Genomic DNA, 17,588 nt, shown 5'->3' on the forward strand with positions numbered 1-17,588 from the left:
ACTCTTTTTGGGGACAGAAATTCTTAAATTTCTAGACCTAAAAAATCAACTGCATCAACACCGGATGGTATGTCCTATCAAGATTTATCTCTTGACATACAAACCAAATAAAATTTACTTTCCTGTAAATTTTCTAGAAAATTATAATAATGTCCTATTAGGCATGTTCAAAGAAGTAAGCAAAGAACAACCAAAACAGTATCAGGATTGATTTGAAGGTAATCTCTTGTATGTCGTAAATTAAAATATTGAATAACATTTAGAAGCGCTTTGTTTTATAATTGATTTTCAAATTATTCGCTACTTTACTTCATTTTTTATATATTTAAATACAGTAACCTCTCGACTTACGATCATTTAAAGAAAAAAAACTTCGTAGGTCGAGAAGCTATTGTATTTTGATCCAGTACAATCACCAGTTTAAACTTATTTTAATTTACTTTGTTGGAACAATATTAATTGCTATTATTGACAATAATTATGACATTGTACAAATTAATTTATATAATTGTATTATATGATAGGTTTTTCTCGCACTTTAGTGAAATATATGCATTATATATAAACGTGTAGGTTTTAGGGGTTTGAAATGCGGGTGGTTTTCGGGGGTGGCTGAGTGGAAGGGATGTTATAATTAGCACCAGATTAAAGTAATGTCTGGGGACACATTAAACGATTTAGCTCTGTTAATTAAAAGTGTAGTGCGCCGGTATCATTGGGGCGGCCGTGAAGGGGTGTCTGGGGGGATGAGAGATGGGGAGGGATGAGATCCGTACGGGACGGGGCCGTGTCGGAGAGGGGAGCGGAAAGAAGGCCGTACCGGTATATAAACGTGAGGGGGGAAATGCTAACTGCTCCGGCAAAAGGGTGGAAGCCTACTACTACCGCACCTCTTTATCACCATCATTGCCCATATAATATTATACCAGAGAAACACATTTATAATCAAAGATTTTGTTGTTATTGGCTTATGAAATCATAAGAAAATAAAATTTTCGAACTTTTTCTTTTTTCACTTTTGAAAAAATTAAACACGTAACTTTGAAATTACCATTTGCTTCATATTACAAATTTATCTACAAAAATACCTAATGAAAAGATATCTTTAAATATATTTTTAAAAATTTCTATTTTACATAATGATAGTTATTGAATTTACAAATAAAAATGGTAATTTTTTTAAGATAATTTCTAATAATTCCATCTAAATATTGGAAATATAATACTAAAATTATCTTTTGTTGAATAAGCAATATATATATGATTTCAACTGTCCGAAGACTTGGTCAACATTTGTATTTTTTCACAAATGTTCTATTTACTAAAATGGAGATTTTCTCAATCTGTAGTATCAAGTAATTGTGGTGGATGTTGCAGAACTTCTAAATCAAGCTCTGTTACTTTGTCTTGCGTAATTCTTGCTGCGTGTGGTATTGCATCACACTATATAATTCTTATTTGATTGTTTACTAAGATTGATAGGAGAACCTTTTTTCAAAGATTTTTTTGAGAAGGAAATCTCTCTTTGGATTGCTACAGAGAATCCACTTCTCATCACCAGTAACAATTCTTCTAAGAAACGGATCGGTTTCATATCTGGACAAAAAATTGACGAACTGATCAGTATTCGCCTTTGCAGAACGTGCGTACAGCAACCAAATTTCTTGTCTATTTCCAAGACTTTCCAAATGATTTTTCACTGTTGATCATGGATCAGCAATGTCTTGTGACAATTCCTAATTAATTTAAGAGGACTAATTTGTCCTTAAAATCCAGTTTTGCAACTTTTGTAACCATCAAAAGCATTTTCGTTAATTCAAGTTGTCTCGCAGAAGGTAGGTTCCTTCAATACTGTACAAAAAACAGCTTAAAATATCAAAATCTCTGGCTTTTGCATCTTTTTAAGAATTGGCCAAATAAAATAAAAATTGCCAAAAGAGAAAGATTACTAACAGAGCTTCAAAGCGATACCAAACACGACATGTTAATTAATAGCAACTGGTGACAAACTGGTTTCAAAAATGTCATTTCTTTATACTTTATCTTACATATACAAAAGGCTAAATTGAGTTTAACACATATATTAACAAAGATTAATTAAAGCAAATTGATGCGTTTTGGGAATATATTTCTGCAGTAAGTGCCGTTTGGGGGGTGGATTTGGTTGGATCTTCTTAATTTTGTTGGAAGGGTCGTTAAATTAGGCCCGGAATAACAGCAGTGAATTAAATTATATAAGATTCTAAGACGCTGAGCAGGGGGCCGGCCAATGGGGATGCGTGTATAATAATGTTATGCAGATTAAAATTTGCGGCAGATGATTTTATGGGTTTAATTTAGTTGTGACGATGGTTGAGGAAAAAGTTCCACAACGGACATCTTGCTAGAAGATATGGGCATCGCGGGGGATGAGACTTAGACTTGTCGGAGCATAGCTAAGTGAGAGTGTAAGAGAGATGCAGAGAGAGAGAAACGGACGGAGAACAATTCCAGTTGGGGAATGTGTCATCTCTCATAATTGCCTCCCCCGGATTGTTTCATTAGCGACATCGTTAAAACTAACGACCCTCCGGGCCTCGCTTGTAGCTAACAGAATTATACCCGAAAACTTTTCATACACATCCGGCGCGGAATCCGGGAATCTAAACAAATTAGCATGGGGAGCGTATATAAAATGGCAATCAGCCAGGACGAAGTAGGCCTCGAGAAACAAAAGAGCAGAAAATAAATAAAAAGAAGAATAATAATCATAATAAAATAAACAGGAAGCAAAGCGAAGCAAACAGAAAACACTGCGAGTTATTGAGTTTATCTAAGTATAATAATTTCCAAGCATATGTCAAACAAGCTACTAAACACTAGTTTAATTTGTTAAAAAAAGAGTTGCTGTTTGCTTTCCCGCCGATACAATCCGGCCGTGTTTATTAAAACATATAAGTAACATTAAAATACACTTTATCAATTACCGATAGGCGCAGTTGGCCAACAGCAGTAGCGGCGATGAGCGTCACGACGCCCGACGTCGAAGAATCCATCGGTCGCGTATGTATGAACAGTAGCATATGATCGACTGTTGACAACGCATGCCATCCATCTGTCACATTCAAATTATTTTAATTGACTACATAATTCACCGGCACTCGAGGTGAGCGCGCAAAAAAAAAATGTTGGATATCAACTACGAAATAATAAATAAACAACAACAATAGCAGATCAAAACAAGTTGTCTTTTTATATATATTTTTTTTTTATTGGTTTTGTTGTTTTGAATGGAAACGATTGGGACAACAATAAATAAAAATGCAGGAAATACGCCCACGCGAATATTTTCGGTGCATAAATTCGGGGATGCGACACTAAAAAACGCATTTCGGTGGGATGTACGTGTGCGGAACATTTATAATTTATCGTTTTGGCCGCGAATATTTTTATAATTGCCAGCGAGGATAAACAGCCAGACCGAATAATCGGTTCACGAATGCCAGTTCAGCAAACACACATGATCACAGGCATCGCGTTTTCATTTGATTTATTCCATCAAAAAAAAATCTTTTATTTTTATTTGCCATTCCAAATCAATTGATTGTGATATTCTGCAGAAATTCTAATATTTTCGATGAAACAAAACCATTTGTGTGTGTTTTTTTTAACACCATTTTGTTAAATAGTTTCAATCTTATTTAATTTGTTTTCACTTTTAATATTCTAAAAATTGGGCAAAACTTGAAAAGTATAAGTACAGGCACATCTAAATTATAAACAGACGTGAAACAGAGTTGTTGGTACTTTAATGTACTCTTTATATTGTATACAAAAATGATTCGTTTTGCAAGTGAGTATAAACCTACATTCTAGTAATACTTGTAACTTCTGTATAGGTTATTTTTTTATGTTGTTGTTATATATGAATATTGATCCGTTCTTGTAATCTAAATCACTATGATTCACTTATTATACGATTTAAAATATCCAGCTCTTACCAAAAAATACCAATTTTTTTTTCATTGAAAATATTGCTGAAATTTATTAAAGATTAATTAAATTTTAATGTATTTTAAAAGAAATCCAAAGTTTTTTTTTTAATTTTAACTATGTTCAGGTTAATCCAATGCAATAAGAATTGATTTTAAACTAATACCATTTTTCCACTTTAATAAGAAAAAAGCAAATTTGGAAAATTTTAGTATTGTACTTAGATAAACTCAATAACTCCCAGTGTTTTCTATTTGTTTAGCTTCCTGTTTATTTTATCACATTTGTTTACTATGTTCATTGTTCTTCAGTCTCAAGCGTTTAGTAATTAAAGAACATTAAAGAACGTTTTGCATAATTAATGAATAAAGATAAAATTAATGAAATGTATGTTTGTTGTAAATAATAATTTTAGAATTATTCTGTAATATGAGATACAAAATATGTTATTAAAGGATCTAGTAGTTGATAAAAATGTGTATTACAGTGGGTAATCAGTTAACAAACAAAATGTGCGTAAAAACGATATTCACTACCTGAACTTTTTAAATCTTTTGCAAAAATGTTTGTACGATATACAGACCTCAACAGTACATTTGTAAATCAAAACAGTTAATTGTAATTACCAAGATTACCAAGGAAGGCAAACAAACAAATGTTATATAAATTATCATATGCTTTCTGATCTATCTAACTTGTTTTTCTACAATGACCTGTCGTGTCCCAGAGATGGAATTCTGGACAAAGTGGATTATTGTCTGGTGTTGTCTCAGTTGTAGGAATTAAATAATTCGTTTGGTTTTAAATAAGTTTATTATAATAATTGGTACTCTTGGGGTCCTTTCCAAGACAATGTAGATACTTTAAAATATTGACTAAGACTATGCTCATCTTAGGATTTTATGAGACTATGTTTGTCCTCAAAAGTTCTGCTGAGACTTTAAATGTTTTGCTGAGACTATTTCTATATACTTTTTCTATTTACAACGTTAATTCTTATTAATGCGGGGTGGGACTTGTGATTGGGATTAGGGTCTGATGATTAAGAGTTCCCACGGGATTTGGCCTTGTTTATTAAAAGACCGATACAAAATCCTATGTATTTGTTTATATAAAAAAGATTATTGATTACGATTGTACGGGTAATGATCATTATGTGTTTATAATAAGGACTTGAATTTGAAGTAAAGGTATCGATGGGAATGTTTACAATTGGTCCACTTTGTTTATATTAAAGTGTATCGAACTAGGTAGAGATTACTTTATGTTGATGTATATGTTTATATAATAAACAGAATTAAACAGAAAAAAGATTATAAATGTATGGAAAAAAAACAACTTGGAACCTGTTTGGTACAAGGAAGAGAGGCTCTTAAGACTATTTAACTTCTAACCAAATTATAGAAATGTGCTTACATTGCAAAAAAAAAATGACAGTCCTATACAATAAAAATAATATATTTTGAAAAGTACCTTGTCAATATGAATGTAAATGAAGTATTCGTAGAGTTTATCTGAAAGTTGGATTTCTGTTCATAACTTCTTTAATTTTTTCTTTTACGTGTACAAATTCTGAGACGCACAAAATGTCAACTTATTATTCTTAATGACAAGCCACACCTATCATGATAATCTATGTTTTGTCTCGAAATATAATATACAAATTAAATTTTAATTTCTGATCTCTATATTATATAAATCTCGCTTTGTTTCTTAATTGTTCTCAACTATTGTATTACTGTAAATTGCAAATGTATTTATACTTTTTCAAAATGTGAAGAGACAGTTTGTTCACATGAAAAAGTTTATTCGTATTTTCCGGTAAAAAAAAAGGCAAACAAGCTACGACGGTTATGTGCAATTTGCATTTAGTGTTGTTTCTGGCGATGGCAGCTGGAAAATGTAGGTATATGGACCGTGGTCCGTAATGTGTCTGTTCGTAATTACAGTAGTCCCTGAAAACGAAAACCAATTCACGTATAAAGTCCAGCAAAAAGTTTGGTCGCATCATCATCGTTGGCAGCGAAGAACTAATTGCCATTGGTGTCGTCGACTGTACGGTTAATGGCCGTTGGGGGACATCGCAGTTTTAATCTGGGACTAATTTGGCTCACAGCGCCGTTGCGGATCGTCCATACGAACTGTAACCGCTCTGTTGGGTCGCACATAATTGCCACGCTCCACTGAAATATATATGGCCATTATTTATGAACGCCCAAACATACATATAAACATACCTTTCTATTTAATCAGAGGATAAGATATTTGAGTTGATAAAAACAAAGTTATTGTTTTTATACAAACATAACGAGAATAGTTACGACAATTCAAAAAAAATATACCAGTTTCAAATATACATACATCTTAATATATATAAGAAATATTAGATTATCAAACAGGTTGAAATTCCTCGCTCAGTGCAAATAATCAAAGAAAAATGTATTTCTGATAACTAATTAATATCATCTCTATTGATCTTTGGAAAAAACTATCAAAATTATGATAATTATGCCCTAAATGGAAAATGAAGTGAATGAGAATAAAAATAAATATCATTATGTAAACTACTAATTTTACCCTCATTATAACATCGGTCTCTTTACGTTACGCTTATTAATACTAAACATTCGTAATAATTACTGTTAAATCCTGAAATCAGTTTTTAATAGTAACCACTGCAAACAAGATTTTTCATGAAGATTTTTCTATACTTTCGACATAAACCTATTTTGCGGTATAAGAACATTTAAACCTTGTTAATTTGGCTCGTGTTAGTAATAAGAATTACGTACGCAACTATTAAATTTGATATTTCTGTTAACACTGCACTGTGTGACTAAAGAAAGAAGTTTCGACTTTCATAACATGATTTTACTTGAATTTTTGTTTAAGTATAATACCAAACGTACATAGAAACAAGAAAATATAAATATTTACATAAATTTAATACACTATTTCCTTTACCTACTCAAATATTGTGATATTTATCAAATTGTTCAACAAGTACTAATTTCTCCTCTCTTAGCTCTTCAGCATTTCACCAATAATCGTCTCTGGTTCTAACAGTTCTCCAAGATATGCTTCCGCCTTCTTTATATTTCTGCATCATCTAAAGAATTCATCTTCTTTCCAGTACAAGCAATTTTCATAGTCGGTAACCGCTTGGCTCAGGTGTAAATTTGTTTCATCGTGATTTTTGGAAATCCAAAAATTTCTGAGCTATCCCATCTTTCCTGTCACTTTTCCAGCAGTCTCCTTTGCTCGCTCTTCTCTGCCTCTGACATTTCTAGTTAGGAGCTCAATTGGTGGTATGCCTATTAGCTATTAGCGATCCGCAGATCGGACTGCAGATCCTTATTGTTCGTTTCCAGTACTTTTCTGAAGCATTGCATCTTCTTTACTTCTTTCCATACAGGAGCAATGTACAACATTGACTAACAAGTACCATGTACACAACTATTTAACTTGATATCAATATTCATAACTAATACTGCACGTATGACCAAACACAATAACAAAGATGACTATAACCAAGTGGTTAACCTAGTTCTAGTTCTTGTATTAAGACTGTTTGGAATCCAGGGTCATCCTAACCACAGGGTAAACTGACTATAACCCCGGGGCGCTAACTTTTTGGGGCGGCAATTTTGCTTTCCCTCCCATATAATTTTTAGTGAAGGGGGACGCATTGTACTTAGTAGCAAAATATCTTAGAACGGACCTACTGTTAGTCCTACCCACTTAAACAAATTTTGGGTTAGTTGTATTTGACCATATAAACCATGCCTTAATCCGCCCATGTTTTCAATCTAGTGTACATAATTGCGTTAGTTTATAAAAAATTGTATTGTTTACTAAATGTGTGCAAGTTTATCTTGTAAATTATCTGGTAATTAAATACAGCTTTAAAATCGTAAAAATAACCGATAATCAGATTCTTGGCTAATATTAGAAATATATAATCCAATCACTTGATTAATCTTATTGAATGGGCAACAAACAAGCTAAAAATTAATATCTGATTACCGATACCAATTATATCTTAATCCTACCATACACAAATATAAACACATTTATTAAGAAATTTGCAATCAAAAAGCGAATATATTTATGCATAATCCGTGCATAAACATCGCATTTTGGTATATACAAATGGAAGAATTGTCGAATCATCAAATTCATTGAGATGATTTAAAACGATCGCGTGTATCGCGAAATCCCTGGAAAATAATTAATAACGTATTGTTTCTCTCGTTCTATCAGTTGCGGATTAAATGGATTAATAATGATCGATTAATACCCTATTTATCAGAAATCAAACAACGACACGACACCAACGAAGATGATAAATAATCCGATTTAGGTAAGTGATAAGATTGAATAACGTGAGAAAATAGAATTCATATTTTATAGCTTATGTTTCAAACATATGACAATTATTTATATGTTTAGAAAATAGATATTTGTTCCAATTCCAAAATTAGTAATAGGATATTTTGTATAGTAACTTTATTAGTTATATAAACCATTTAATTTTTAGTAATTTTTTTTTTTAATGTGGCAAAAATAACTACGCACGTAGATACAAGATTGAGATTACAGGCACATCCAAATAAATAATCAATCACGACTTGCTGCTAATCCGCAAGTGTTGAAATCTGTTATATTAATTCTCGAGAATAATCCAATCGCAACAAATCAATTACTGGTATCACGTATCATACATTCAATGACAAGACGTGATTTGTGTTGCTATTTATAAAGATGATCCGATTTAAGATTTTCCATAAGCAAACAGATTATCTTTAGTAACCATGCAAGTATCTATCGAAATTTTTTAATATTATATACTTTATCTACAGACTAATTTTTTTATTTTCAAATTGTACGTAACTCATTAATGATTAAATTATATTTTTTTTTACTTATTGCCAATAACACAGATGACACAACAATTCTTACATCCTATGCAGACTCGGTGCAAGCTTTAGGAAAGCCTCAACTATATTCAATACTGGAAGAAAAGGTGGAGGATAAAAGATGGAGAATGTCAATAGCTGAAGGAGATGTTTCTGGGGATTCACCTAAATCAGTGATGTCAAACCTATGACACTCGTGTCAGTGGTGATAAGTCGAGACATTTCAGGTGACAAGCCAAAATGTTTTATAATGTTCATTACATATGAAAAATATTGGAAGACAAGCATCATCTATGTATCCAACTTTGACACACTTATCCCATAAAGTTCTCCATCACTGACCTATACCGTTGCTTGACCTGAAGGAACCACGTAAAGACCACGAAGCAATTTGCATTGCAATTTAGAAAAAAATACTGGCAAAAGTGAAGAAACTCTGAGATATAAAGCCATATTAATAAATATAATAAAAAAAAGATACCTATCGAAGAAATAGATGATGATCCACAAATGAGGAAATTTATATGTTTAACGACACCCAGCAATTAAAAGAAGAGGTCGGAATAGTCACCAAATGATCACTAGCAACTAAAAGTCCACCCAAACAACCTATTAGCAGAGTTGGCCAATACAACTAGCCATCGACGAAGACGATTCTAATAACTATATAAACTGTTCGTGTTGTGTACTTCAGGATGCTAATATCGCAATATACTCGAAGTGAAAGATAGTTGCTGAGTCAATCCTTTAGTTGTTTAATCTTGTTGTTGTCTACATCTTATTGTTCTTATAGATAGATCACTGAATTTAAGAACAAAATAAAATTATTGTGAATGGAAATGTTTAATATTGTATTTCACTGTTGCAATTTCTTCTAATAATGTGCTTATAAATTTAAAATAATAGATAAGTTTATTATATAACATTTATCAGAAATAAGCAATAACTATAGATTTAAATAATTTAATATTAACTTTTGCATTTATAATACAAATAAAAAAAAAAGAGTTAAGCAAAGTTTTGGAAAACACTGATTTTATTTACTATTTCTGCCATCTATTGACATATTTCACAAGAAAAGTAAATGTTGCAATAAATTTTAAAATAAGTGATTGTTAAAGCAGGTTAATTTAATAATTGTTATAACTTCTAATGTGTCTTAAAAACCAATAAACTTACAAAAGGTTTGTTACATGACTAAAATATATTACACTTGCTCCATCTATCGCGTATATAGCTAAGTTCAAAGTTCAACTATTTTGGCGCTGTAACTAGTGCTAATATATAATTAGTTTTATTTTAATTGTAAATGTTTAATCGATGAATTAATTTTAAGTTTAATTCTTGCATTATATTTTTATTATTAGAATTTATATTTGTTTGAATCAAGTGATATTGATTGATCTTTCCAATGAAATGAAGAAGATATTAAATATTATCATTGTTTCAAGAGAAAAGCAGCAGCAAGAGGAAGAAAAATAATTGTCTACATTGAGTATTAAGTATTTCTTATTGTAATATAATTTAAGTAATTTATTGATATTTTATAATATTCAAAGCAAATTTAAAATTATTTTACACTTGATATTTTCAAATTATTTAATAGTAATATAAATTTATGGACAAAGTAAACTAAAACTAAGCTAAAACGCAATTTTGAGTTATAAAAATTATGTTTATAGCTTTATTTTTACAGATTTTGAATTTAAAATTAGTTAGTAAATTGTCAAAATCAAATACGAATTAGAGAACTATAAATTGGCTACTATGTACATGTAGATGGCGCAAATAGTTAAATAGTAAATAAATATAAATCAAGATGACACTATATATTTAAATCCAAAAATCAATAATTTAATAATTTGGTAAATGCATTGTTTATTAAGTATATTCGCATCTAGTTTAAACAAATAGGTGTTTTATAGCAATCTTTGTGCTTGAAAACCATTAACATAGTTGAAAACTCCTTCTACCAGAGTTTGCAATTATTTTAAGTGTATACGGCTGGAATAAGTGAGTATCAATACATATAAACATATATATGTATGCATGTAGATGTTTATTTCGCCATCTTGTTGAAAAGTTATATGCATTTATAGTGAATAGTTCTCGAGTTTGAAATTTTCTTTTATTTGTTTTTTTTCTCTTGTTGGCATCACTGAAGGAGATTGTCTCAAGATACATGTTATTGTTTTGAAGTATTCCAAACATTCCAAGGATTCCAAACAAATCCAAAGGAGTTCTGCAAAATATACACAATTAATTTGTTCCTAAAGATGGACAGCCAAGATTTTAGCAATGTTAAAGTCAGTACTGTAGAATGCAAGAGAAATGTAAGACAAATCCAATTAGATTTCATTGCTCAACATCATACAACACTTGAATATTCCATTGCTAAATATGAAATGTTTCAATGAATGTATGTTATTCCACAGATTACAGAGTTGGAAGATCTAAAGGAGTTGGATGGGATAAATGTTTGGGGACAGCACCAAGAGATATTAGAGCGGCAGGCTTTGGAAGAGTTGAAGTTGTTGTCTGAAAGCAAGGAGGAGGGTGAATTGTCTGACCAGAAGGAAGAGTCTGGTGAAAAAAGAAAGCTGTCTGATGCACCCATTTTGGATGTCAAATCTTATATCAAACGTCAGGAGGAGCTGCAGCGGCAGAGGTCTATCAGGCAAAGCTCTGCCATTAGCCAAAGAAGTAAGTCCTTAGCAGACAAAATTTCTAAGAGCCAAGCTAAAGGCAAAGCACAGAAAAGGAAGGGTAGTGCAGAATGCAATAGCAGTAGCTACAAGAGACCCAGGAGAAGGTCCCAAGTTTGTACAATTGTCAGGCCGGAGGAAGTGGCACAGCCAGATGAAACTGATGATGTTAATAAAGACATTAATAAAACGAAGCAAAGAGATGATGATTCTGACAGTGAATATGTACCATCAGAAGGTATTTTCAATAATATTTTAATATTGCTGATATTAATTTCTTACCTTTCAGATGACAGTGATTATGATCCGGAAACAGAAAAACCCAAAAAGAAGGCTTCAGCAAGAAGGGGAGAGAAAATATTTGATAATAAATTATTAGATGATGGCTGCTTATTATATTACCAGAATAGATTGGAAAAACATTATAAAAAAATTAAATTGGAAGAGGTGGATGATGAAGATGATATAATTATAAGGCCTGGTTTTAAGATAACAGCAAAAATATGGAATTGCCTTTACTCGTATGTACATAACTTTATATATTGTGATAATTTTTTGTTAAATGATTTGTTACTGCAGTTATCAACAAGAGGGATTGGAATGGCTTTGGGAGTTACATCAAAAATCTGCAGGTGGATTGCTTGGTGATGAGATGGGACTAGGAAAGACGGTACAAGTTATTGCATTTTTGTTTGCATTAAATTATAGTTTTATAACCAATCCAAAGAGGTAACATTTTGAAATTTTAATTTATAATTATCTAAAGTATTATATTCTATTTCTGTAGTAACCATCCTTTGGGTCCAACCATCATTGTGTGTCCCACAACAGTGCTTCATCAGTGGGTAAAGCATTTTCATGATTGGAGTCCAGAATTTAGAGTAGCAGTTCTGCATAAGTTGGGAAGTTTCAATGGTAAAACTACACCTATTTTGATTTAAATATAGTTTTACTAATTAACATGCTCTTGTTTTAGGTAGTGAAGCTCAGTTCATAAAGGATATGAATAAACACAAAGCTATAATAATAACTACATATCAAGGTATTTTAAAAAACAAAAGCTTACTGATGGAGCATGAATGGCAATATATAATTCTAGATGAAGGCCATAAAATTCGTAATTCAAGTGCAAAGGTATATACACAAATTGTTTGTGTCTTAAATATTTGAATATTAATGTTATTTAGGTAAGCAAAGCTGTGAAGGAATTCCGCACTCCACACAAAATTATGTTGACTGGATCGCCCATGCAAAACAATATGCAAGAGTTGTGGTGTCTCTTTGACTTCCTTAATCCAGGGATGCTTGGAACGCTTCCTCTCTTCATGGACCATTTCGCCAATCCAATTTTGCAAGGAGGTTACGCAAACGCCACCAAAATGCAGGCAAATATTTGGTGTTAGGGAAACATTTGCCGAACGAAGAATAAACAAGAACTGTTTCTTTCCAGGAAGCATTGGCCATTTCTATGGCTAATACTTTGAAGAATCTTATATCGCCATACTTTTTGCGTCGAGCAAAGGCAGATGTTCGGGATGACATCAAATTGCCTAACAAAACCGAACAGGTTCTCTTCTGTTCGATGACTTCAGAACAGATTGATCTATACAAGGGTTATTTGATGGTAAATGATCATTTAGCATATTTTTCAATGTTTTACCTATTTCATAATACATCATTTAAGAGTGAACACGTCAGCAATATATTGGGAAAAGGAAGTAAAAATTGGTTCTCTGAGAACCATACACGAGCCAACGTTTTAATGTCTATCACCACTTTAAGGAAAATTTGTAACCATCCCGATATTTACTCTAATGAAATAGATGAAACACTCAACCAAGTAAGAAATACTTAATTGTCTTCTAATTTGGATTTACTTCAGAATTATATTTGCTTGATTGATATCACGTTTATTTTTTTGTTTCTTAGAACATTAACAAGGCGGAAAAGGATAGCTACGGATACTATAAGAGATCAGGGAAGATGGTTGTGGTTGCGGGGTTATTGAAAATTTGGAAATCTCAAGGTCATAGAGTTCTGCTCTTTACACAAAGTCGATCTATGATTGTAATCATGGAACTATTCCTTACGCGATACAAATATGTGTACCTGAAAATGGATGGATCAACGAATGTCGCTTCTCGACAATTAATAATAGATAAATTTAATGAGGTACTGTGCATTGTTGATGCGCTGATTATACTTTTAAATAATCTTCTTTTGCTTAAATAGGATAGCAGCATTGATGTGTTCCTATTGACAACACGTGTTGGTGGCTTGGGTGTAAATTTGACTGGAGCAGACAGAGTTATAATTTACGATCCTGATTGGAATCCGGCTACGGACACGCAGGCTCGTGAAAGGGCTTGGAGGATTGGACAGGATAGGGATGTCACTATCTACAGATTGCTTTCGGCTGGCACCATTGAAGAAAAAGTATTTGCATTTAGTTCGATTCACATTCTTAAGACAAATATTCAGATATTTCAATTTTATAAAAATTTAAAAGATCAATTATTATTAAGCTATTTTAATGTAAATTTTTAAATTGCACGTGATTCAAGCTTCAATATAAATCTTTTATTCAGATCTACCAACGGCAGGTATGGAAGCAGCTGCTAAGCAACAAAATTTTGCACGATCAGAAGGCTCAAAAGTTTTTCAAAACTTCCGATTTGCACGATCTTTTCAGTTTGCAAGTGGATTTTGGCACTAACCCGGAAACTGCCAATATTTTTAAAAATTCGAGAGTAAGTCTTGATTTAAATTTTCATCGATTATATATATATTTGTTTGGAAATAGGTTGCAGTTGAAACTAAAACGAAGGAAAAACAATCAATTGAATTTTCTGACGATAAAAGAGAAAAAATGCGCGAGTTGGCTGCGAAAATAGCCAAGAACATATCTGTTCCGAAGGAGATAATGACTGTTGAGCAGGTGCAGCTTGAGAGCGAACGTAAAAAGAGGATGCTTGAGAAGCAGGAGTTGAAAACGATGAGTGCAGTTGAGCTGTTGCAACGTAATAGGGAGAAATCGAATCAGCCGGATGTGCAGGAGGCTTCGAACAAATTGGATGATCACGAGACGGAGGTCAGTTTCACAAAAGCTTTGATAATTTCCGAGAAAAGCGCTGAGCTCTACAACGAAGCCAGATCGGCGCCGGCCAAGATTGACGTGGCGGTAGAGAAATATGAGAATTTAACAAAAATTTTCGCGAAAAAATCAAAAGGTAAGAAGCCGAAAAAGTACGAAGACGTTGCGCCAGTCATGATCGATGGCCAAGTCGTCCAGAATTTAGTTAAGAAAGAAGTGCAGAGTATTAAGGTTGATAAAAGTAGCAGCCAGTCTCAAGATCAGTACGTTTTGGAGAAACTCTTTTCGAAGAACGGAGTTTGCAGCGCGTTACAACACGAGACCATCGTACAGGAGGGATGTGAGGTTCACAGCACTCTTCGTATACATTCCGAAACTCAAACTCGCACTGAGTTGGCGCTGGAGGCGCTGAGGAAGAGCCGGGAGAAGAAGAGGCGGTAAATATACTAAATGTTCTTAAATGTGATAAGTGTGATACATGTATTTAGATATAATTAATGTCCATTTATAATTAACACAACGATGATAATATTATTAGTATTGTGTGGTCTAAGTCAAACGAGAGACGCGTATTTTCTATGTGTCATCTAGGAATTCCTCGCATTTCGGATGTATGATTTTTCCGTGAATTTGATCTTTTACTATCACACCGCCCAGCTCACCAATGATCGTAGTATATTCGCTTTTTCCTGTGCTTACATTCAACTTTTTGAACAGTTTCTTTTCTGTGCCCATCGTAGTGGGTGGAACGATCTTTTGTATCCTGATAGATGCGTTTCTGTTGACAGTCACTGGGTTGCGATAAGATGATTTGTAGGTAGTGTAGGGTAGTTCTGCGTCCTTATCCAATCTCACAGCATCTGTCGCTTTGTTTTTCTGTTTTGACAGACGGCAGTAGTCGTTCTGATACGTACTTAGTGCGTGCAGTGCGAAATATTTCTTCAAGATTTCAGCGTCTAACGGTTTGCAGAAGTATCGCTTATCTGATTCGGTGTATTGTTCCTTAAACTAAAGCAAACCTTATTACATCTGGTAATTTTGTTAACGGGATATTTAACCTTCTTTTCGTAGTAATCCTTATAGTATTCCTCAGGAGGCTCTAGAGGTTTATCTTTATCTAGAATTAGATACTCGAAATACTTGACTGTGTGCGTCGGCTTCTTTCTGTCGTCGTGTTTCGGATATCTTACAGGTTTCCATTCCTTTTCGGTAAAATCTTGGGTGTATGTAGTTAAAAATTGCTTCATTGTTCACGCAGAAATTTTGAATTTACAGCCTTAAGTTCTAATTGAAAAAAAAAAAAACTTTGACGGATTCCTAACCGATTTCTATGACTACCAAATACTACTTCTATTATTACTCAATGTGTAGATTAACAAATTAATATATATATACAGGGTTGCATGAAGCGATCGCCACTATTTTGACAAATACTCTATAAAATAGTGAGCGTAAATGTTATTTACTATGAATGTTTATAAATGTCTACAACGTGTCTATTTATAGGGACGAAAGTATTTTAAGAGATATATTATTTAAGTTATTTTCGGTAAAAAAAAAGAGGGATCAAATGGACAAACGATATGTGCAAATACATCGAAAGTAAGCCAAAAAAAATAAGAACTTTTGACCAAATCGTTTGTTCGTAAATCCACCTACATATATAGTTAATAAGAAAATGAACTGAATTATATTAAAAATACGTTTTACACACGGAAATCCAGTGATTCCCACTTCACGAATGAAATGATACAAATTGCAACGTGAATTGTGTGGATTATTGTTTTTTTTCGATGTTGTAATTGTTTATAAAAGATGTCCCAAAATTATCGCCATATTTGAATTAAATAGAAAACACAGTTTTTAGTCTTCAGATTGTGTTTTTTTGGGGTTGCTGCACAAATGGCGGCAAATTCAAATCTTGCGTTAATTTTGGGACACCCTTTAGTTTCGAGTAAATAGAAACGGCCTAAACAATGTTATTCGATTCAGGACATTCTTTTGAATCGTCCTAATCTATCGAAATATAATTTACTACTTCGAATGTTTACAAAATTATATCTCAACACTTTAATTTCCATTCTTTTTAACTTAGACTATTTATCGAAATGTCGATTTTGTGCAAATGTTTGTTCATAAGTAAATGTGATCAATGTTGTTAGTTGCTGGATAATAATCTATGTTATGTGTTTATTATATTAACCGGTGTTACGCAACGCATGTTACTACATAGATGAACGTTTTGGATATTATCTGAAGTTTGGAGATAAAGTGCTTTGGATAATTTAAGTATTATATAATTCATTATTTTTTAAATATTTGAGATAGTTTTTTTTCGCGTTTGTATAATTTTCTTTGACAATATGTATTGTCGACTGTTACATAAAATTGTACCTGATATATACATGTGTAGTTTATTTTTAAAATATAATATTTTTTCTTTGTGATTTAACACTTTTTAAGTTATACCGTGATATTAAATGATCATGCAGTATAAATAAACATTTCCAAAATTTGTTATTGCTCAATATTTTTTTTAATTGCAACGAAATTTGTTTTACAATAGTTTCTATTAATCCTTATTTTAAGAATATTTAATTACATATTGTAGAGTTTTAGTATTAGTACCGTTTCGCTTGATCGAATTTTCTTATTTATTTTATATAATTTTAATAGAATTTAAAAATCTTTTTTTTATATATTTACTATATGATTAGAAATTAACAAAGAATTTTATGTACAAAAAAATAAATACAGTGAAATTTCGATCGACTTTTCAATAGCATTTTACATCTTCAGCAACTTTCTTAACTCTGCATTGATTATGTTTATGGATTATCATTTAGTTTGAAAAAATCTGGGTACTTCCATTGAGGTAAATTGTAAATCCTCGAAGGT

At 32.2% G+C, this 17,588-nt stretch overlaps 2 protein-coding genes across 2 annotated transcripts; one reads left to right on the plus strand and one right to left on the minus strand.

The window, feature by feature from the left end:
- Window positions 1-11,061: 11,061 nt before the first annotated feature.
- Window positions 11,062-15,135, plus strand: LOC108569353 (DNA excision repair protein ERCC-6-like). Its single transcript, XM_017930871.1, has 13 exons — window positions 11,062-11,224; window positions 11,327-11,834; window positions 11,886-12,117; window positions 12,176-12,325; window positions 12,384-12,511; window positions 12,573-12,730; window positions 12,784-12,981; window positions 13,047-13,220; window positions 13,281-13,436; window positions 13,526-13,768; window positions 13,829-14,032; window positions 14,185-14,346; window positions 14,400-15,135. The coding sequence occupies exons 1-13, from the start codon at window positions 11,168-11,170 to the stop codon at window positions 15,129-15,131; spliced, it is 3,102 nt and encodes a 1,033-aa protein (XP_017786360.1). The 5' UTR covers window positions 11,062-11,167; the 3' UTR covers window positions 15,132-15,135.
- Window positions 15,136-15,243: 108 nt separating this feature from the next.
- Window positions 15,244-16,804, minus strand: LOC108569354. Its single transcript, XM_017930872.1, has 2 exons — window positions 15,749-16,804; window positions 15,244-15,698 (listed from the first exon to the last, which is right to left on the minus strand). Exons 1-2 carry the CDS (start codon window positions 15,935-15,937, stop codon window positions 15,267-15,269), a joined length of 621 nt encoding a protein of 206 aa, XP_017786361.1. The 5' UTR covers window positions 15,938-16,804; the 3' UTR covers window positions 15,244-15,266.
- Between the last annotated feature and the right edge of the window lie 784 nt (window positions 16,805-17,588).

This window comes from Nicrophorus vespilloides, unplaced genomic scaffold, assembly GCF_001412225.1.
Source record: "Nicrophorus vespilloides isolate i.1.1-1 unplaced genomic scaffold, Nicve_v1.0, whole genome shotgun sequence".
In the NCBI taxonomy this organism is placed as follows: domain Eukaryota; kingdom Metazoa; phylum Arthropoda; class Insecta; order Coleoptera; family Silphidae; genus Nicrophorus; species Nicrophorus vespilloides.